Source organism: Oncorhynchus mykiss, unplaced genomic scaffold, assembly GCF_013265735.2.
Source record: "Oncorhynchus mykiss isolate Arlee unplaced genomic scaffold, USDA_OmykA_1.1 un_scaffold_140, whole genome shotgun sequence".
Classification (NCBI taxonomy): domain Eukaryota; kingdom Metazoa; phylum Chordata; class Actinopteri; order Salmoniformes; family Salmonidae; genus Oncorhynchus; species Oncorhynchus mykiss.
The window spans coordinates 960,346-982,685 of NW_023493664.1; the positions used below are offsets into that span (position 1 = coordinate 960,346).

The 22,340-nt window shown below is 46.2% G+C and overlaps 1 protein-coding gene across 1 annotated transcript in view; it reads right to left on the reverse strand.

The window, feature by feature from the left end:
* Positions 1-13,395: 13,395 nt before the first annotated feature.
* The window catches only part of LOC110513313 (equilibrative nucleoside transporter 4), a 29,444-nt gene continuing 20,499 nt past the window's right edge, over positions 13,396-22,340 (reverse strand). Inside the window, exons 11-12 of the mRNA XM_036972330.1 lie at positions 21,784-22,024; positions 13,396-13,879 (exon numbers count right to left, since the gene is read on the reverse strand). Coding sequence (XP_036828225.1) covers positions 13,752-13,879; positions 21,784-22,024 — 369 coding nt within the window. The 3' untranslated portion in view covers positions 13,396-13,751. The remainder of the gene's footprint in view (positions 13,880-21,783; positions 22,025-22,340) is intronic.

Here is a 22,340-nt window from a genome sequence, read left to right on the forward strand (position 1 = left end):
CCAACTCACGCCCTGACCATACTAAAACTAACATAGACAACCCACCCCAACTCACGCCCTGACCATACTAAAACTAACATAGACAACCCACCCAACTCACACCCTGACCATACTAAAACTAACATAGACAACCCACCCCAACTCACGCCCTGACCATACTAAAACTAACATAGACAACCCACCCAACTCACGCCCTGACCATACTAAAACTAACATAGACAACCCACCCAACTCACGCCCTGACCATACTAAAACTAACATAGACAACCCACCCCAACTCACGCCCTGACCATACTAAAACTAACATAGACAACCCACCCCAACTCACACCCTGAGCATACTAAAACTAACATAGACAACCCACCCCAACTCACACCCTGAGCATACTAAAACAAAGACATAACAAAAGATCTAAGGTCAGAACGTGACAGCGTTAATGAATATATCGTACAGATTGGTTTCCCCACACCCTCGGGTGTAAAACAAGGAGACGCCTTTTCTCTGACTTTGTTTGCTTTGTTTATAAATGATTTGTCAAAATAAATTAAACAGTTAAATATTGGAGTAAAATATGATGATGAAATGGTATCTGTTTATATGCTGAGGATGTTATTTTGATGTCAGAAACTGAACAAGACCTGCAGAACATGTTATTATGTGCAGTCAACTGGTGTAAAGGATGGAGACTCGTTGGACTAGTTACCAGCAGGTAGTCTAGTGGTTAGAGTGTTGGACTAGTAACCAGCAGGTAGTCTAGTGGTTAGAGTGTTGGACTAGTAACCAGGAGGTAGTCTAGTGGTTAGAGTGTTGGACTAGTAACCAGCAGGTAGTCTAGTGGTTAGAGCGTTGGACTAGTAACCAGCAGGTAGCCTAGTGGTTAGAGCAGGTAGCCTGGTGGTTAGAGTGTTGGACTAGTAACCAGCAGGTAGTCTAGTGGTTAGAGTGTTGGACTAGTAACCAGGAGGTAGTCTAGTGGTTAGAGCGTTGGACTAGTAACCAGCAGGTAGCCTAGTGGTTAGAGCGTTGGACTAGTTACCAGGAGGTAGTCTAGTGGTTAGAGCGTTGGACTAGTAACCAGCAGGTAGCCTAGTGGTTAGAGCAGGTAGCCTGGTGGTTAGAGTGTTGGACTAGTAACCAGCAGGTAGTCTAGTGGTTAGAGTGTTGGACTAGTAACCAGGAGGTAGTCTAGTGGTTAGAGCGTTGGACTAGTAACCAGCAGGTAGCCTAGTGGTTAGAGCAGGTAGCCTGGTGGTTAGAGTGTTGGACTAGTAACCAGCAGGTAGTCTAGTGGTTAGAGTGTTGGACTAGTAACCAGGAGGTAGTCTAGTGATTAGAGCGTTGGACTAGTAACCAGCAGGTAGCCTAGTGGTTAGAGCGTTGGACTAGTTACCAGGAGGTAGTCTAGTGGTTAGAGCGTTGGACTAGTAACCAGCAGGTAGCCTAGTGGTTAGAGCAGGTAGCCTGGTGGTTAGAGTGTTGGACTAGTAACCAGCAGGTAGTCTAGTGGTTAGAGTGTTGGACTAGTAACCAGGAGGTAGTCTAGTGGTTAGAGCGTTGGACTAGTAACCAGCAGGTAGCCTAGTGGTTAGAGCGTTGGACTAGTTACCAGGAGGTAGTCTAGTGGTTAGAGCGTTGGACTAGTTACCAGCAGGTAGTCTAGTGGTTAGAGCAGGTAGCCTGGTGGTTAGAGCGTTGGACTAGTAACCAGGAGGTAGTCTAGTGGTTAGAGCATTGGACTAGTAACCAGCAGGTAGCCTAGTGGTTAGAGCGTTGGACTAGTAACCAGCAGGTAGCCTAGTGGTTAGAGCGTTGGACTAGTTATCAGCAGGTAGTCTAGTGGTTAGAGCGTTGAACTAGTAACCAGCAGGTAGCCTAGTGGTTAGACCGTTGGACTAGTAACCAGAAGGTAACCTAGTGGTTAGAGTGTTGGACTAGTAACCAGCAGGTAAGCTAGTGGTTAGAGTGTTGGGCCAGTAACCGAAAGGTTGCTTGATTGAATCCCTGAGCTGTCGTTCTGCCCCCCTGAACAAGGCAGTTAACCTACTGTTCCCCGGTAGGCCGTCATTGTGAATAATAATTTGTTCTTAACTGACTTGCCTAGTAAAATAAATGGTTATATTAAAAAATGTTTAGCAGATGGTTTAGCTCGGCTGCTGCATGGTGCTCTATTCTTCGTGCCACTTCTGCATAGCTGTCTTGCTCGATAAATGTGGGTTTTTGGGACAGCGAGGAATGACGGAGAAAACCTGAGTGCAGTGGGAAGATGTGTTTTTGAGGAAGAATGGCCCCAAGTAGAAACCGTATTCTGTATTCTGATGGCACAGAAATGTTCCCCCCAACGAGAGTGAGTATGAGCGCAGAAGATGATTTGGGCCCAGTGGGAGTTATATTTTTTGAAGAAAATGGATCCCTACCTTTGGCTGACCCATTTTTGGCTGGGTAGAAAATAAGTTGGGTACTGTTAAATCTGTGACACTAGCTCAACGTGGACAAGTGATTATTTATTTTGTGTTTCTTCCGTCCAGAGGGAGCGAGCACTTCACGTCACGTGAACAAGGACAAGACCTGTGACTTGCCTTGCTCTCCGGAGCAGGGCGCCTTTTAAAGAAGTGATTACTTACTGGGGTGGCGTTAAGTGTTGAAGTGGAGCATATTAAATAGAAGATTCCCTATGTCTGTGACGCCCGCGATTTTGTGCAACACAGACCTCGGTGGAGAGCATAGTGAAACTAGAAGGCACCGTCTGTGTCCTTTTGAGTTTTGAAGCCGAGTCTTTCACTGATAAAGTCATGTTAAGATATGTCACTTATCCAACTGAGCGCCTTTGTGCCGAACACACTGAGGTGTTTCAGATGCCAAGCTTATGGTCATGTTGCAGCAGTGTGTAGGAGGGACATTCCTAGATGTGAGAAGTGTGTAGGAGGGCATGGGGACAAAGGAATGTGTTGTATCGGTGGAAAAAAACTGTGTCAAATGTGCAGATCAAATCAAATCAAATTTTATTTGTCACATACACATGGTTAGCAGATGTTAATGCGAGTGTAGCGAAATGCTTGTGCTTCTAGTTCCGACAATGCAGTAATAACCAACGAGTAATCTAGCTAACAATTCCAGAACTACTACCTTATACACACAAGTGTAAGGGGATAAAGAATATGTACATAAAGATATATGAATGAGTGATGGTACAGAGCGGCATAGGCAAGATACAGTAGATGGTATTGAGTGCAGTATATACATATGAGATGAGTATGTAAACAAAGTGGCATAGTTAAAGTGGCTAGTGATACATGTATTACATAAAGATGCAGTAGATGATATAGAGTACAGTATATACATATGAGATGAGATGAATAATGTAGGGTATGTAAGCATTATATTAGGTAGCATTGTTTAAAGTGGCTAGTGATATATTTACATCATTTCTCATCAATTCCCATTATTAAAGTGGCTGGAGTTGAGTCAGTATGTTGGCAGCAGCCACTCAATGTTAGTGGTGGCTGTTTAACAGTCTGATGGCCTTGAGACAGAAGCTGTTTTTCAGTCTCTCGGTCCCAGCTTTGATGCACCTGTACTGACCTCGCCTTCTGGATGATAGCGGGGTGAACAGGCAGTGGCTCGGGTGGTTGTTGTCCTTGATGATCTTTATGGCCTTCCTGTGACATCGGGTGGTGTAGGTGTCCTGGAGGGCAGGTAGTTTGCCCCCGGTGATGCGTTGTGCAGACCTCACTACCCTCTGGAGAGCCTTACGGTTCTGGGCGGAGCAGTTGCCGTACCAGGCGGTGATACAGCCCGACAGGATGCTCTCGATTGTGCATCTGTAGAAGTTTGTGAGTGCTTTTGGTGACACGGCAAATTTCTTCAGCCTCCTGAGGTTGAAGAGGCGCTGCTGCGCCTTCTTCACGATGCTGTCTGTGTGGGTGGACCAATTCAGTTTGTCTGTGATGTGTACGCCCATGTTGCTGAGGGGGGGGGTCAGAAGTACCCAGTGTGAGAGAGACAGGCAGCCTAGTGGTTAGAGCGTTGGGCCAGTAACCAACAGGCAGCCTAGTGGTTAGAGCGTTGGGCCAGTAACCAACAGGCAGCCTAGTGGTTAGAGCGTTGGGCCAGTAACCAGCAGGTAGACTAGTGGTTAGAGCGTTGGGCCAGTAACCAGCAGGTAGACTAGTGGTTAGAGCTTTGGGCCAGTAACCAACAGGCTGCCTAGTGGTTAGAGCGTTGGGCCAGTAACCAACAGGCAGCCTAGTGGTTAGAGCGTTGGGCCAGTAACCAACAGGCAGCCTAGTGGTTAGAGCGTTGGGCCAGTAACCTGCAGGCAGCCTAGTGGTTAGAGCGTAGGGCCAGTAACCGAAAGGTTGCTAGAACGTGTCCCTGTCTTTATATGGTAAAATTCTGTGGTTCTGCCCCTGAACAAGGCAGTTAACCCACTGTTCCTAGACCGTCATTGTAAATAAGATTTAGTTCTTAACTGACTTGTCGAGTTAAATAAAAAAATCAAATAGGTTGTTAGAATAGAATGTATTCTCTGCTGAGGCAGTGGAGACAGTACAGGATGGATAGTAGGCATCGGCCAACACAGAGAGATATGAACGTGTGCTTCGGTAAGGTTGGCTTCTTACCATTCATCGCCATGGTTATCAACTGTACCGCAGAAATAAAACAGATGTTATGATGGCAGCTGCGGAGAGTCCTGTCCTCCCAGGCCGTCAGCAGAGAGTCCTGTCCTCCCAGGCCGTCAGCAGAGAGTCCTGTCCTCCCAGACCGTCAGCAGAGAGTCCTGTCCTCCCAGACCGTCAGCAGAGAGTCCTGTCCTCCCAGACCGTCAGCAGAGAGTCCTGTCCTCCCAGGCCGTCAGCAGAGAGTCCTGTCCTCCCAGGCCGTCAGCAGAGAGTCCTGTCCTCCCAGGCCGTCAGCAGAGAGTCCTGTCCTCCCAGGCCGTCAGCAGAGAGTCCTGTCCTCCCAGGCCGTCAGCCTGGTGTAGGATCAGTTAGGGTAGGATGAGTTAGGGTAGGATCAGTTAGGGTAGGATCAGTTAGGGTAGGATCAGTTAGGGTAGGATCAGTTAGGGTAGGATCAGTTAGGGTAGGATCAGTTAGTGGAATGATTTGATTTTCATTTTTTATGAAATACTGGTACCTACACTACAGTTCAAAAGTTTGGGGTCACTTAGAAATGTCTTTGTTTTTGAAAGAAAATCACTTTTTTTGTCCATTAAAATAACATGAAATTGATCAGAAATACATGTGTTAATGTTGTTATTGACTATTGTAGTTGGAAACTGCAGATTTTTAAATAATTTTTAAAAACATTTTTTACCCCGTTTTCTCGGTATCCAATTGTTTTAGTAGCTACTATCTTGTCTCATCACTACAACTCCTGTACGGGCTTGGGAGAGACGAAGGTCGAAAGTCATGCGTCCTCCGATACACAACCCAACCAAGCCACACTGCTTCTTAACACAGCGCGCATCCGACCCGGAAGCCAGCCGCACCAATGTGTCGGCACCTCCCGCCACAAGAGTCGCTGGTGCGCAATGAGACAAGGATATCCCTAGCGGCCAACACCTCCCTAAACCGGACGACGCCTCCCTAAACCGGACGACGCTAGGCCAATTGTGCGTCACCCCACGGACCTCCCAGTCGCAGCCGGTTACAACAGAGCCTGGGAGCGAACCCAGAGTCTCTGGTGGCACAGCGCCCTTAACCACTGCGCCCCCCGGGAGGCTAGAAACTGCAGATTTTTAATGGAATATCTACATAGGCGTACAGAGGCCCATTATCAGTAACCATCACTCTTGTTTTCCAATGGCACGGCGTGTTAGCTAATCCAAGTTGATCATTTTAAAAGGCTAATTGATCATTAGAAAACCCTTTTGCAATTATGTTAGCACAGCTGAAAACTGTTCTGATTAAAGAAGCATTAAAACTGGCCTTCTTTAGACTAGTTGAGTATCTGGAGCGTCAGCATTTGTGGGTTTGATTACAGGCTCAAAATGGCCAGAAACAAAGACCTTTCTTCTGAAACTCGTCAGTCTATTCTTGTTCTGAGAAATGAAGGCTATTCCATGCGAGAAATTGCCAAGAAACTGAAGATCTCGTACAACGCTGTGTACTACTCCCTTCACAGAACAGATCAAACTGGCCCTAACCAGAATAGAAAGAGGAGTGGGAGGCCTAGGAGGACAACTGAGCAAGAGGACAAGTACATTAGAGTGTCTAGTTTGAGAAACAGACACTGTTGAGGACTGAAACAAGTCCTCAACTGGCAGCTTATTAAATAATTCCCCCAAAACACCCGTCTCAACGTCAACAGCAAAGAGGCGACTCCTGGATACTGACCTTCTAGGCAGAGTTCCTCTGTCCAGTCTCAACGTCAACAGTGAAGAGGCGACTCCTGGATGCTGGCCTTCTAGGCAGAGTTCCTCTGTCCAGTCTCAACGTCAACAGTGAAGAGGCGACTCCTGGATGCTGACCTTCTAAGGCAGAGTTCCTCTGTCCAGTCTCAACGTCAACAGTGAAGAGGCGACTCCTGGATGCTGACCTAAGGCAGAGTTCCTCTGTCCAGTCTCAACGTCAACAGTGAAGAGGCGACTCCTGGATGCTGGCCTTCTAGGCAGAGTTCCTCTGTCCAGACTCAACGTCAACAGTGAAGAGGCGACTCCTGGATGCTGACCTTCTAAGGCAGAGTTCCTCTGTCCAGTCTCAACGTCAACAGTGAAGAGGCGACTCCTGGATGCTGACCTTCTAAGGCAGAGTTCCTATGTCCAGTCTCAATGTCAACAGTGAAGAGGCGACTCCTGGATGCTGACCTTCTAGGCAGAGTTCCTCTGTCCAGTGTCTGTGTTCTTTTGCCCTCTTTTATTGGCCAGTCTGAGATATGGATTTTTCTTTGCAACTCTGCCTAGAAGGCGCACAGCAGAGATTCAGACCTGAGACAGCATTGGAGTCTCTCTGACCAATAAGTGACATCAATTCAATCAATCAATCAATGAAGTCACTCTGTAAGATATACACCCCCCCCCCCCCACACCCACCAAAATGTTAAACAATAAATTGATTTGTGTGATGTAATTATCATTGTAATCCTGTAGGGATTACCTTTCTGTTCCTACCAGTGAGAACAGATCAGCATCAACACGGACCACTTCTCCCAAAGCCCTTCCACGTTTCCTGACAAAGATTTTAAAAGCATTGGATTGGTGTAAAGCATTGGCTGTAGGGAGTCTCCATCATTTTCTAAATCCATGACTGGGAGTGGATTTGGTGAGAAGGGTGGAGAAAGGAAACTGCATCCCTGGAGGCCGAGCTCAGTCCAGTTCACTGTTGGAGAGAGAGAGACCTCTGCTGGTCACACAGACCAACTGCATCCCTGGAGGCTGAGCTCAGTCCAGTTCACTGTTGGAGAGAGAGAGACCTCTGCTGGTCACACAGACCAACTGCACCCAGAGAGGAGAAACATCACTATGGAGTACCACAGTATGAGTCATAATACCCATAAAACCCAAAACGTTGGTTTACTTTAATGTAACTGTATGCTAGGTGGTGTTAATAGCAACTGGCTGACTCACTCAGTGCTAACGTAATGTTAGCAGGCTGGTAGGGGCTAAAGTTAGCAGGCTAGTAGGGGCTAACGTTAGCAGGCTGGTAGTGATAACTTTAGCAGGCTAGTAGGGCTAAAGTTAGCAGGCTAGTAGGGGTTAACGTTAGCAGGCTAGTAGGGGCTAACGTTAGCAGGCTGGTAGGGGCTAACGTTAGCAGGCTGGTAGGGGCTAACGTTAGCAGGATGGTAGGGCTAACGTTAGCAGACTGGTAGGGGCTTACGTTAGCAGGCTGGTAAGGGCTAACGTTAGCAGGCTGGTAGGGGGTAAAGTTAGCAGGCTGGTAGGGGCTAACGTTATCAGGCTGGTAGGGGCTAACGTTAGTAGGCTGGTAGGGCTAAAGTTAGCAGGCTGGTAGGGGCTAAAGTTATCAGGCTGGTAGGGGATAATGTTATCAGGCTGGTAGGGGCAAATGTTATCAGGCTGGTTGGGCTAATGTTAGCAGGCTGGTAGGGCTAAAGTTAGCAGGCTGGTAGGGCTAAAGTTAGCAGGCTGGTAGGGGCTAACGTTAGCAGGCTGGTAGGGGCTAAAGTTAGCAGGCTGGTAGGGGATAAAGTTAGCAGGCTGGTAGGGGCTAACGTTAGCAGGCTGGTAGGGGCTAACGTTAGCAGGCTGGTAGGGGCTAACGTTAGCAGGCTGGTAGGGGATAATGTTATCAGGCTGGTAGGGGCTAATGTTATCAGGCTGGTAGGGGCTAATGTTAGCAGGCTGGTAGGGGATAATGTTATCAGGCTGGTAGGGGCTAATGTTAGCAGGCTGGTAGGGCTATTGTTATCAGGCTTGTAGGGCTAAAGTTAGCAGGCTGGTAGGGGCTCTCTCAGACCTTAGACAGAACAACCTCTCAGACCCTAGACAGAACAACCTCTCAGACAGGTATATACAGTCTCTAGACAGAACAACCTCTCAGACCGGTATATACAGTCTCTAGACAGAAAAACCACTCGGACAGGTATATACAGTCTCTAGACAGAACAACCTCTCAGACAGGTATATACAGTCTCTAGACAGAACAACCTCTCAGACAGGTATATACAGTCTCTAGACAGAACAACCTCTCAGACAGGTATATACAGTCTCTAGACAGAACAACCTCTCAGACCGGTATATACAGTCTCTAGACAGAAAAACCACTCGGACAGGTATATACAGTCTCTAGACAGAACAACCTCTCAGACAGGTATATACAGTCTCTAGACAGAACAACCTCTCAGACAGGTATATACAGTCTCTAGACAGAACAACCTCTCAGACAGGTATATACAGTCTCTAGACAGAACAACCTCTCAGACAGGTATATACAGTCTCTAGACAGAACAACCTCTCAGACAGGTATATACAGTCTCTAGACAGAACAACCTCTCAGACAGGTATATACAGTCTCTAGACAGAACAACCTCTCAGACAGGTATATACAGTCTCTAGACAGAACAACCTCTCAGACAGGTATATACAGTCTCTAGACAGAACAACCTCTCAGACAGGTATATACAGTCTCTAGACAGAACAACCTCTCAGACAGGTATATACAGTCTCTAGACAGAACAACCTCTCAGACAGGTATATACAGTCTCTAGACAGAACAACCTCTCAGACAGGTATATACAGTCTCTAGACAGAACAACCTCTCAGACAGGTATATACAGTCTCTAGACAGAACAACCTCTCAGACCGGTATATACAGTCTCTAGACAGAACAACCTCTCAGACAGGTATATACAGTCTCTAGACAGAACAACCTCTCAGACAGGTATATACAGTCTCTAGACAGAACAACCTCTCAGACAGGTATATACAGTCTCTAGACAGAACAACCTCTCAGACAGGTATATACAGTCTCTAGACAGAACAACCTCTCAGACAGGTATATACAGTCTCTAGACAGAACAACCTCTCAGACCGGTATATACAGTCTCTAGACAGAACAACCTCTCAGACAGGTATATACAGTCTCTAGACAGAACAACCTCTCAGACAGGTATATACAGTCTCTAGACAGAACAACCTCTCAGACCGGTATATACAGTCTCTAGACAGAACAACCTCTCAGACAGGTATATACAGTCTCTAGACAGAACAACCTCTCAGACAGGTATATACAGTCTCTAGACAGAACAACCTCTCAGACAGGTATATACAGTCTCTAGACAGAACAACCTCTCAGACAGGTATATACAGTCTCTAGACAGAACAACCTCTCAGACAGGTATATACAGTCTCTAGACAGAACAACCTCTCAGACAGGTATATACAGTCTCTAGACAGAACAACCTCTCAGACAGGTATATACAGTCTCTAGACAGAACAACCTCTCAGACAGGTATATACAGTCTCTAGACAGAACAACCTCTCAGACCGGTATATACAGTCTCTAGACAGAAAAACCACTCGGACAGGTATATACAGTCTCTAGACAGAACAACCTCTCAGACAGGTATATACAGTCTCTAGACAGAACAACCTCTCAGACAGGTATATACAGTCTCTAGACAGAACAACCTCTCAGACAGGTATATACAGTCTCTAGACAGAACAACCTCTCAGACAGGTATATACAGTCTCTAGACAGAACAACCTCTCAGACAGGTATATACAGTCTCTAGACAGAACAACCTCTCAGACAGGTATATACAGTCTCTAGACAGAACAACCTCTCAGACAGGTATATACAGTCTCTAGACAGAACAACCTCTCAGACAGGTATATACAGTCTCTAGACAGAACAACCTCTCAGACAGGTATATACAGTCTCTAGACAGAACAACCTCTCAGACAGGTATATACAGTCTCTAGACAGAACAACCTCTCAGACAGGTATATACAGTCTCTAGACAGAACAACCTCTCAGACAGGTATATACAGTCTCTAGACAGAACAACCTCTCAGACAGGTATATACAGTCTCTAGACAGAACAACCTCTCAGACCGGTATATACAGTCTCTAGACAGAACAACCTCTCAGACAGGTATATACAGTCTCTAGACAGAACAACCTCTCAGACAGGTATATACAGTCTCTAGACAGAACAACCTCTCAGACAGGTATATACAGTCTCTAGACAGAACAACCTCTCAGACAGGTATATACAGTCTCTAGACAGAACAACCTCTCAGACAGGTATATACAGTCTCTAGACAGAACAACCTCTCAGACCGGTATATACAGTCTCTAGACAGAACAACCTCTCAGACAGGTATATACAGTCTCTAGACAGAACAACCTCTCAGACAGGTATATACAGTCTCTAGACAGAACAACCTCTCAGACCGGTATATACAGTCTCTAGACAGAACAACCTCTCAGACAGGTATATACAGTCTCTAGACAGAACAACCTCTCAGACAGGTATATACAGTCTCTAGACAGAACAACCTCTCAGACAGGTATATACAGTCTCTAGACAGAACAACCTCTCAGACAGGTATATACAGTCTCTAGACAGAACAACCTCTCAGACAGGTATATACAGTCTCTAGACAGAACAACCTCTCAGACAGGTATATACAGTCTCTAGACAGAACAACCTCTCAGACAGGTATATACAGTCTCTAGACAGAACAACCTCTCAGACAGGTATATACAGTCTCTAGACAGAACAACCTCTCAGACAGGTATATACAGTCTCTAGACAGAACAACCTCTCAGACAGGTATATACAGTCTCTAGACAGAACAACCTCTCAGACAGGTATATACAGTCTCTAGACAGAACAACCTCTCAGACAGGTATATACAGTCTCTAGACAGAACAACCTCTCAGACAGGTATATACAGTCTCTAGACAGAACAACCTCTCAGACAGGTATATACAGTCTCTAGACAGAACAACCTCTCAGACAGGTATATACAGTCTCTAGACAGAACAACCTCTCAGACAGGTATATACAGTCTCTAGACAGAACAACCTCTCAGACAGGTATATACAGTCTCTAGACAGAACAACCTCTCAGACAGGTATATACAGTCTCTAGACAGAACAACCTCTCAGACAGGTATATACAGTCTCTAGACAGAACAACCTCTCAGACAGGTATATACAGTCTCTAGACAGAACAACCTCTCAGACAGGTATATACAGTCTCTAGACAGAACAACCTCTCAGACAGGTATATACAGTCTCTAGACAGAACAACCTCTCAGACAGGTATATACAGTCTCTAGACAGAACAACCTCTCAGACAGGTATATACAGTCTCTAGACAGAACAACCTCTCAGACCGGTATATACAGTCTCTAGACAGAACAACCTCTCAGACAGGTATATACAGTCTCTAGACAGAACAACCTCTCAGACAGGTATATACAGTCTCTAGACAGAACAACCTCTCAGACAGGTATATACAGTCTCTAGACAGAACAACCTCTCAGACAGGTATATACAGTCTCTAGACAGAACAACCTCTCAGACAGGTATATACAGTCTCTAGACAGAACAACCTCTCAGACAGGTATATACAGTCTCTAGACAGAACAACCTCTCAGACAGGTATATACAGTCTCTAGACAGAACAACCTCTCAGACAGGTATATACAGTCTCTAGACAGAACAACCTCTCAGACAGGTATATACAGTCTCTAGACAGAACAACCTCTCAGACAGGTATATACAGTCTCTAGACAGAACAACCTCTCAGACAGGTATATACAGTCTCTAGACAGAACAACCTCTCAGACAGGTATATACAGTCTCTAGACAGAACAACCTCTCAGACAGGTATATACAGTCTCTAGACAGAACAACCTCTCAGACCGGTATATACAGTCTCTAGACAGAACAACCTCTCAGACAGGTATATACAGTCTCTAGACAGAACAACCTCTCAGACAGGTATATACAGTCTCTAGACAGAACAACCTCTCAGACAGGTATATACAGTCTCTAGACAGAACAACCTCTCAGACAGGTATATACAGTCTCTAGACAGAACAACCTCTCAGACAGGTATATACAGTCTCTAGACAGAACAACCTCTCAGACAGGTATATACAGTCTCTAGACAGAACAACCTCTCAGACAGGTATATACAGTCTCTAGACAGAACAACCTCTCAGACAGGTATATACAGTCTCTAGACAGAACAACCTCTCAGACAGGTATATACAGTCTCTAGACAGAACAACCTCTCAGACAGGTATATACAGTCTCTAGACAGAACAACCTCTCAGACAGGTATATACAGTCTCTAGACAGAACAACCTCTCAGACAGGTATATACAGTCTCTAGACAGAACAACCTCTCAGACAGGTATATACAGTCTCTAGACAGAACAACCTCTCAGACAGGTATATACAGTCTCTAGACAGAACAACCTCTCAGACAGGTATATACAGTCTCTAGACAGAACAACCTCTCAGACAGGTATATACAGTCTCTAGACAGAACAACCTCTCAGACAGGTATATACAGTCTCTAGACAGAACAACCTCTCAGACAGGTATATACAGTCTCTAGACAGAACAACCTCTCAGACAGGTATATACAGTCTCTAGACAGAACAACCTCTCAGACAGGTATATACAGTCTCTAGACAGAACAACCTCTCAGACAGGTATATACAGTCTCTAGACAGAACAACCTCTCAGACAGGTATATACAGTCTCTAGACAGAACAACCTCTCAGACAGGTATATACAGTCTCTAGACAGAACAACCTCTCAGACAGGTATATACAGTCTCTAGACAGAACAACCTCTCAGACAGGTATATACAGTCTCTAGACAGAACAACCTCTCAGACAGGTATATACAGTCTCTAGACAGAACAACCTCTCAGACAGGTATATACAGTCTCTAGACAGAACAGGTTTAGACACGTGATTTTATTTAATGTTTGTCGGTTAGATATTGTATTTAATATGTTTTACATTCACAACTTTTATATTGACATGAACCCTGAAGAATAAAGACCGACTTCTGGTAGGTTCCGCATCTCGACCCGCGGTAGAACACTGACGGGAATGGCAAGGGTCATGTCATGCATCGTGTCATAGCTGTCACACAGGTGATGTCACAGGAGTGTCAGTCGGCGTGTATGAGAGTCTGAGGTTCTGTTCACGTCGTCTCCAAGGCAGAGCATAAAGCTGATCAGAGGTTCTGTTCACGTCGTCTCCCGGGCAGAGCAGGGATGTGTGTGTGTGTGTGCGTGTGTATGTGTGTTCAATACCCTGTGGTGATGTTGGTGAGTGTGTGTGTGTTTGAGCCCGGTGCAGTGAAGCTATAGGCAGCGTAGGCCACAGCTGATCCCAACATCAAACCTGTCATGTACGATACAGTCATAGTGTTACCTAGAGAGAGGAGAGGAGAGGAAAGGAGAGGAGAGGAGAGGAGAGGAGAGGAGAGAGGGAGGGAGGGAGGGGAGGAGAGGAGAGGAGAGAGGGAGGAGAGGAGAGGAGAGGAGGGAGGGGAGAGGAAAGGGGAGGAGAGGAGAGGAGAGGAGGGAGGGAGGGAGGGAGGGAGGAGAGGAGAGAGGGAGGAGAGGAGAGAGGGAGGAGAGGAGAGAGGGAGGGGGGAGGGAGGGAGGGAGGGAGGGAGGAGAGGGGGGGGAGAGGAGATTATTATATAGTATATAGATAGAGCACTGTCAATGTAGAACATCTGCACTAAATTGTAGGAGGAGCTCCTGCTGCAGTTTAGTGGTTTACAGAATCACAATATAGAGTGTATATAGAGACACCTCCAGAATTATTGGCACCCTTGATAAAGATGAACAAAAAATACTGTACAAAATAAATCATACAAATACCGAGATATATTTTGGGAACAAAAAAACCCTCATATGATTATAAATTATTACACTTGTTTAGAGAAAGATATTCTGTTTAAAAGGTAAACATTTAAAATGATAGTTAAATGTTTTGGCACCCCTGTTTACACTACTCCATCACCTAGAGAGAACACCCCTGTTTTCAATACTCCATCACCTAGAGAGAACACCCCTGGTTTCAATACTCCATCACCTACAGAGAACACCCCTGTTTTCAATACTCCATCACCTACAGAGAACACCCCTGTTTACAAAACTCCATCACCTAGAGAGAACACCCCTGTTTACACTACTCCATCACCTAGAGAGAACACCCCTGTTTTCAATACTCCATCACCTAGAGAGAACACCCCTGTTTACAATACTCCATCACCTAGAGAGAACACCCCTGTTTTCAATACTCCATCACCTAGAGAGAAACCCCTGTTTACACTACTCCATCACCTAGAGAGAACACCCCTGTTTTCAATACTCCATCACCTAGAGAGAACACCCCTGTTTTCAATACTCCATCACCTACAGAGAACACCCCTGTTTTCAATACTCCATCACCTAGAGAGAGAACACCCCTGTTTTCAATACTCCATCACCTACAGAGAACACCCCTGTTTACACTACTCCATCACCTACAGAGAACACCCCTGTTTTCAATACTCCATCACCTAGAGAGAACACCCCTGTTTTCAATACTCTATCACCTAGAGAGAGAACACCCCTGTTTACACTACTCCATCACCTAGAGAGAACACCCCTGTTTTCAATACTCCATCACCTAGAGAGAACACCCCTGTTTTCAATACTCCATCACCTACAGAGAACACCCCTGTTTTCAATACTCCATCACCTACAGAGAACACCCCTGTTTTCAATACTCCATCACCTAGAGAGAACACCCCTGTTTACAATACTCCATCACCTAGAGAGAACACCCCTGTTTTCAATACTCCATCACCTAGAGTGAGAACACCCCTGTTTACACTACTCCATCACCTACAGAGAACACCCCTGTTTTCAATACTCCATCACCTACAGAGAACACCCCTGTTTTCAATACTCCATCACCTAGAGAGAACACCCCTGTTTACAATACTCCATCACCTAGAGAGAACACCCCTGTTTTCAATACTCCATCACCTAGAGAGAACACCCCTGTTTACAATACTCCATCACCTAGAGAGAACACCCCTGGTTTCACTACTCCATCACCTAGAGAGAAACCCCTGTTTACACTACTCCATCACCTAGAGAGAACACCCCTGTTTTCAATACTCCATCGCCTAGAGAGAACACCCCTGTTTTCAATACTCCATCACCTAGAGAGAACACCCCTGTTTTCAATACTCCATCACCTAGAGAGAACACCCCTGTTTTCAATACTCCATCACCTAGAGAGAACACCCCTGTTTTCAATACTCCATCACCTACAGAGAACACCCCTGTTTTCAATACTCCATGACCTAGAGAGAACACCCCTGTTTTCAATACTCCATCAACTAGAGAGAACACCCCTGTTTTCAATACTCCATCACCTAGCGAGAACACCCCTGTTTTCAATACTCCATCACCTACAGAGAACACCCCTGTTTTCAATACTCCATCACCTAGAGAGAACACCCCTGTTTTCAATACTCCATCAACTAGAGAGAACACCCCTGTTTTCAATACTCCATCACCTAGCGAGAACACCCCTGTTTTCAATACTCCATCACCTAGAGAGAGAACACCCCTGTTTTCAATACTCCATCACCTACAGAGAACACCCCTGTTTACACTACTCCATCACCTACAGAGAACACCCCTGTTTTCAATACTCCATCACCTAGAGAGAACACCCCTGTTTTCAATACTCCATCACCTAGAGAGAGAACACCCCTGTTTACACTACTCCATCACCTAGAGAGAACACCCCTGTTTTCAATACTCCATCACCTAGAGAGAACACCCCTGTTTTCAATACTCCATCACCTACAGAGAACACCCCTGTTTCAATACTCCATCACCTACAGAGAACACCCCTGTTTTCAATACTCCATCACCTAGAGAGAACACCCCTGTTTACAATACTCCATCACCTAGAGAGAACACCCCTGTTTTCAATACTCCATCACCTAGAGAGAGAACACCCCTGTTTACACTACTCCATCACCTACAGAGAACACCCCTGTTTTCAATACTCCATCACCTACAGAGAACACCCCTGTTTTCAATACTCCATCACCTAGAGAGAACACCCCTGTTTACAATACTCCATCACCTAGAGAGAACACCCCTGTTTTCAATACTCCATCACCTAGAGAGAACACCCCTGTTTACAATACTCCATCACCTAGAGAGAACACCCCTGTTTACAATACTCCATCACCTAGAGAGAACACCCCTGGTTTCACTACTCCATCACCTAGAGAGAAACCCCTGTTTACACTACTCCATCACCTAGAGAGAACACCCCTGTTTTCAATACTCCATCGCCTAGAGAGAACACCCCTGTTTTCAATACTCCATCACCTAGAGAGAACACCCCTGTTTTCAATACTCCATCACCTACAGAGAACACCCCTGTTTTCAATACTCCATCACCTAGAGAGAACACCCCTGTTTTCAATACTCCATCACCTACAGAGAACACCCCTGTTTTCAATACTCCATCACCTAGAGAGAACACCCCTGTTTTCAATACTCCATCAACTAGAGAGAACACCCCTGTTTTCAATACTCCATCACCTAGCGAGAACACCCCTGTTTTCAATACTCCATCACCTACAGAGAACACCCCTGTTTTCAATACTCCATCACCTAGAGAGAACACCCCTGTTTTCAATACTCCATCAACTAGAGAGAACACCCCTGTTTTCAATACTCCATCACCTAGCGAGAACACCCCTGTTTTCAATACTCCATCACCTAGAGAGAGAACACCCCTGTTTTCAATACTCCATCACCTACAGAGAACACCCCTGTTTTCAATACTCCATCACCTAGAGAGAACACCCCTGTTTTCAATACTCCATCACCTACAGAGAACACCCCTGTTTTCAATACTCCATCACCTACAGAGAACACCCCTGTTTTCAATACTCCATCACCTAGAGAGAACACCCCTGTTTACAATACTCCATCACCTAGAGAGAACACCCCTGTTTACAATACTCCATCACCTAGAGAGAGAACACCCCTGTTTACACTACTCCATCACCTACAGAGAACACCCCTGTTTTCAATACTCCATCACCTACAGAGAACACCCCTGTTTTCAATACTCCATCACCTAGAGAGTACACCCCTGTTTACAATACTCCATCACCTAGAGAGAACACCCCTGTTTTCAATACTCCATCACCTAGAGAGAACACCCCTGTTTACAATACTCCATCACCTAGAGAGAACACCCCTGGTTTCACTACTCCATCACCTAGAGAGAAACCCCTGTTTACACTACTCCATCACCTAGAGAGAACACCCCTGTTTTCAATACTCCATCGCCTAGAGAGAACACCCCTGTTTTCAATACTCCATCACCTAGAGAGAACACCCCTGTTTTCAATACTCCATCACCTAGAGAGAACACCCCTGTTTTCAATACTCCATCACCTAGAGAGAACACCCCTGTTTTCAATACTCCATCACCTAGCGAGAACACCCCTGTTTACACTACTCCATCACCTAGAGAGAACACCCCTGTTTTCAATACTCCATCACCTAGCGAGAACACCCCTGTTTTCAATACTCCATCACCTAGCGAGAACACCCCTGTCTTCAATACTCCAGCACCTAGTGAGAACACCCCTGTTTTCAATACTCCATCACCTACAGAGAACACCCCTGTTTTCAATACTCCATCACCTAGAGAGAACACCCCTGTTTTCAATACTCCATCACCTAGAGAGAACACCCCTGTTTTCAATACTCCATCACCTAGAGAGAACACCCCTGTTTTCAATACTCCAGCACCTAGCGAGAACACCCCTGTTTTCAATACTCCATCACCTACAGAGAACACCCCTGTTTTCAATACTCCATCACCTAGCGAGAACACCCCTGTCTTCAATACTCCATCACCTAGAGAGAACACCCCTGTTTTCAATACTCCATCGCCTAGAGAGAACACCCCTGTTTTCAATACTCCATCACCTAGAGAGAACACCCCTGTTTTCAATACTCCATCACCTAGAGAGAACACCCCTGTTTTCAATACTCCATCACCTAGAGAGAACACCCCTGTTTTCAATACTCCATCACCTACAGAGAACACCCCTGTTTTCAATACTCCATCACCTAGAGAGAACACCCCTGTTTTCAATACTCCATCAACTAGAGAGAACACCCCTGTTTTCAATACTCCATCACCTAGCGAGAACACCCCTGTTTTCAATACTCCATCACCTACAGAGAACACCCCTGTTTTCAATACTCCATCACCTAGAGAGAACACCCCTGTTTTCAATACTCCATCAACTAGAGAGAACACCCCTGTTTTCAATACTCCATCACCTAGCGAGAACACCCCTGTTTTCAATACTCCATCACCTAGAGAGAGAACACCCCTGTTTTCAATACTCCATCACCTACAGAGAACACCCCTGTTTTCAATACTCCATCACCTAGAGAGAACACCCCTGTTTTCAATACTCCATCACCTACAGAGAACACCCCTGTTTTCAATACTCCATCACCTACAGAGAACACCCCTGTTTTCAATACTCCATCACCTAGAGAGAACACCCCTGTTTACAATACTCCATCACCTAGAGAGAACACCCCTGTTTTCAATACTCCATCACCTAGAGAGAGAACACCCCTGTTTACACTACTCCATCACCTACAGAGAACACCCCTGTTTTCAATACTCCATCACCTACAGAGAACACCCCTGTTTTCAATACTCCATCACCTAGAGAGAACACCCCTGTTTACAATACTCCATCACCTAGAGAGAACACCCCTGTTTTCAATACTCCATCACCTAGAGAGAACACCCCTGTTTACAATACTCCATCACCTAGAGAGAACACCCCTGGTTTCACTACTCCATCACCTAGAGAGAAACCCCTGTTTACACTACTCCATCACCTAGAGAGAACACCCCTGTTTTCAATACTCCATCGCCTAGAGAGAACACCCCTGTTTTCAATACTCCATCACCTAGAGAGAACACCCCTGTTTTCAATACTCCATCACCTAGAGAGAACACCCCTGTCTTCACCTCTCCATCACCTAGAGAGAACACCCCTGTTTTCAATACTCCATCACCTAGCGAGAACACCCCTGTTTACACTACTCCATCACCTAGAGAGAACACCCCTGTTTTCAATACTCCATCACCTAGCGAGAACACCCCTGTTTTCAATACTCCATCACCTAGCGAGAACACCCCTGTCTTCAATACTCCAGCACCTAGTGAGAACACCCCTGTTTTCAATACTCCATCACCTAGAGAGAACACCCCTGTTTTCAATACTCCATCACCTAGAGAGAACACCCCTGTTTTCAATACTCCATCACCTAGAGAGAACACCCCTGTTTTCAATACTCCATCACCTAGAGAGAACACCCCTGTTTTCAATACTCCAGCACCTAGCGAGAACACCCCTGTTTTCAATACTCCATCACCTACAGAGAACACCCCTGTTTTCAATACTCCATCACCTAGCGAGAACACCCCTGTCTTCAATACTCCATCACCTAGAGAGAACACCCCTGTTTTCAATACTCCATCACCTAGCGAGAACACCCCTGTTTTCAATACTCCATCACCTAGAGAGAACACCCCTGTTTTCAATACTCCATCACCTAGCGAGAACACCCCTGTTTTCAATACTCCATCACCTAGAGAGAACACCCCTGTTTTCAATACTCCATCACCTAGAGAGAACACCCCTGTTTTCAATACTCCAGCACCTAGCGAGAACACCCCTGTTTTCAATACTCCATCACCTACAGAGAACACCCCTGTTTTCAATACTCCATCACCTAGCGAGAACACCCCTGTTTTCAATACTCCATCACCTAGAGAGAACACCCCTGTTTTCAATACTCCATCACCTAGCGAGAACACCCCTGTTTTCAATACTCCATCACCTAGAGAGAACACCCCTGTTTTCAATACTCCATCACCTAGCGAGAACACCCCTGTTTTCAATACTCCAGCACCTTCCCCTTGCGAGGATAACGACAGACGTTTTCTAAAATGTTTTCTGAGATTGGAGAACACATTGGGGAGGGATATCAGACCATTCCTCAATAGATCTTTCTAGATCCTTATGAACTGGCTACTTCAATTCAAACCACAGGTATGAATGGGTTCATGTCCCGGGGTCTGAAAAGGACGTTACAAATAGTGGATTTTTGTGGTCAATGAACCATTTCTGAATGACGAATGGATTTTAAATGTGTGTTACCTCATTTCTATACCCCAGTGAAACAGGAAGCCATGGAAGGCCACAATATAGTTCCTTAAACTGAGATTAATTTCAAACATTAGAATGTTAATGCAGATTTAATTTAGTTAGATTTTACCAATACGATTCTTTACAGGTGCCAATAATGAGATATAAATGATTACTTGTTAAACAACATCTCTTTCTCTGGGCAATTATATTATTATAAATGTAGATCTCACCACCCTCACCACCCCTCTACCTCACCACCCCTCTACCTCACCACCCCTCTACCTCACCACCCTCTACCTCACCACCCCTCTACCTCATTACCCCTCTACCCCACCACCCCTCTACCTCACCATCCCTCTACCTCATTACCCCTCTACCCCACCACCCCTCTACCCCTCTACCTCATTACCCCTCTACCTCACCACCCCTCTACCCCACCACCCCTCCACCTCACCACCCCTCTACCTCACCACCCCTCTACCTCATTACCCCTCTACCCCACCACCCCTCTACCTCACCATCCCTCTACCCCACCACCCCTCTACCCCTCTACCCCACCACCCCTCTACCTCATTACCCCTCTACCTCACCACCCCTCTACCCCACCACCCCTCCACCTCACCACCCCTCTACCTCACCACCCCTCTACCTCATTACCCCTCTACCTCACCACCCCTCTACCTCACCACCCCTCTGCCTCATCACCCCTCCGCCTCACCACCCCTCTACCCCACCACCCCTCCACCTCACCACCCCTCTACCTCACCACCCCTCTACCTCATTACCCCTCTACCCCACCACCCCTCTACCTCACCACCCCTCTACCCCACCACCCCTCTACCCCTCTACCCCACCACCCCTCAACCACTCTACCCCACCACGCCTCTACCTCACCACCCCTCTACCTCATCACCCCTCTACCTCACCACCCCTCCACCTCACCACCCCTCCACCTCACAACCCCTCTACCCCACCACCCCTCCACCTCACCACCCCTCTACCCCTCTACCTCACCACCCTCTACCTCATCACCGCTCACCTGCTAGTTCTCTCTGTTCCGGCGGGACCTTCCCAGCAGCCTGTATCATGGGAACTGATCCAAAGTAACCGTTGGTTACGCCCATGAGGAGAGAAAAGAGACAGGGCCAGGCGGGGTGGGACAGGGTTGGGGTGGAGGAGGGGTACACACACATCACCAACAGAGGGATGAAGACCACCCGCAGGCAGGAGAAGAGGAGCAGGTGACCCCCCGTCCACTCATAGGGCAACGCAGCCAGGATCTGGAAAGGGCAGAGGGCTTAGTGAGGCAACATCTGTATATCTATATCTATCATCCATCATCCATCCTCCAACCATCATCCATCTATCTACATTCCTATCATCCATCCATCTACCTATCCATCATCCATCTATTTATCCATCATCCATCCATCTACCTATCATCCATCATCCATCCATCCATCCATCTACCCATCCATCCATCCACCCACCCACCCACCCATCATCCATCCATCCATCCATCATCCATCTACCCACCCACCCATCATCCATCCATCTACCTATCCATCCATCCATCATCCATCTACCCATCCATCC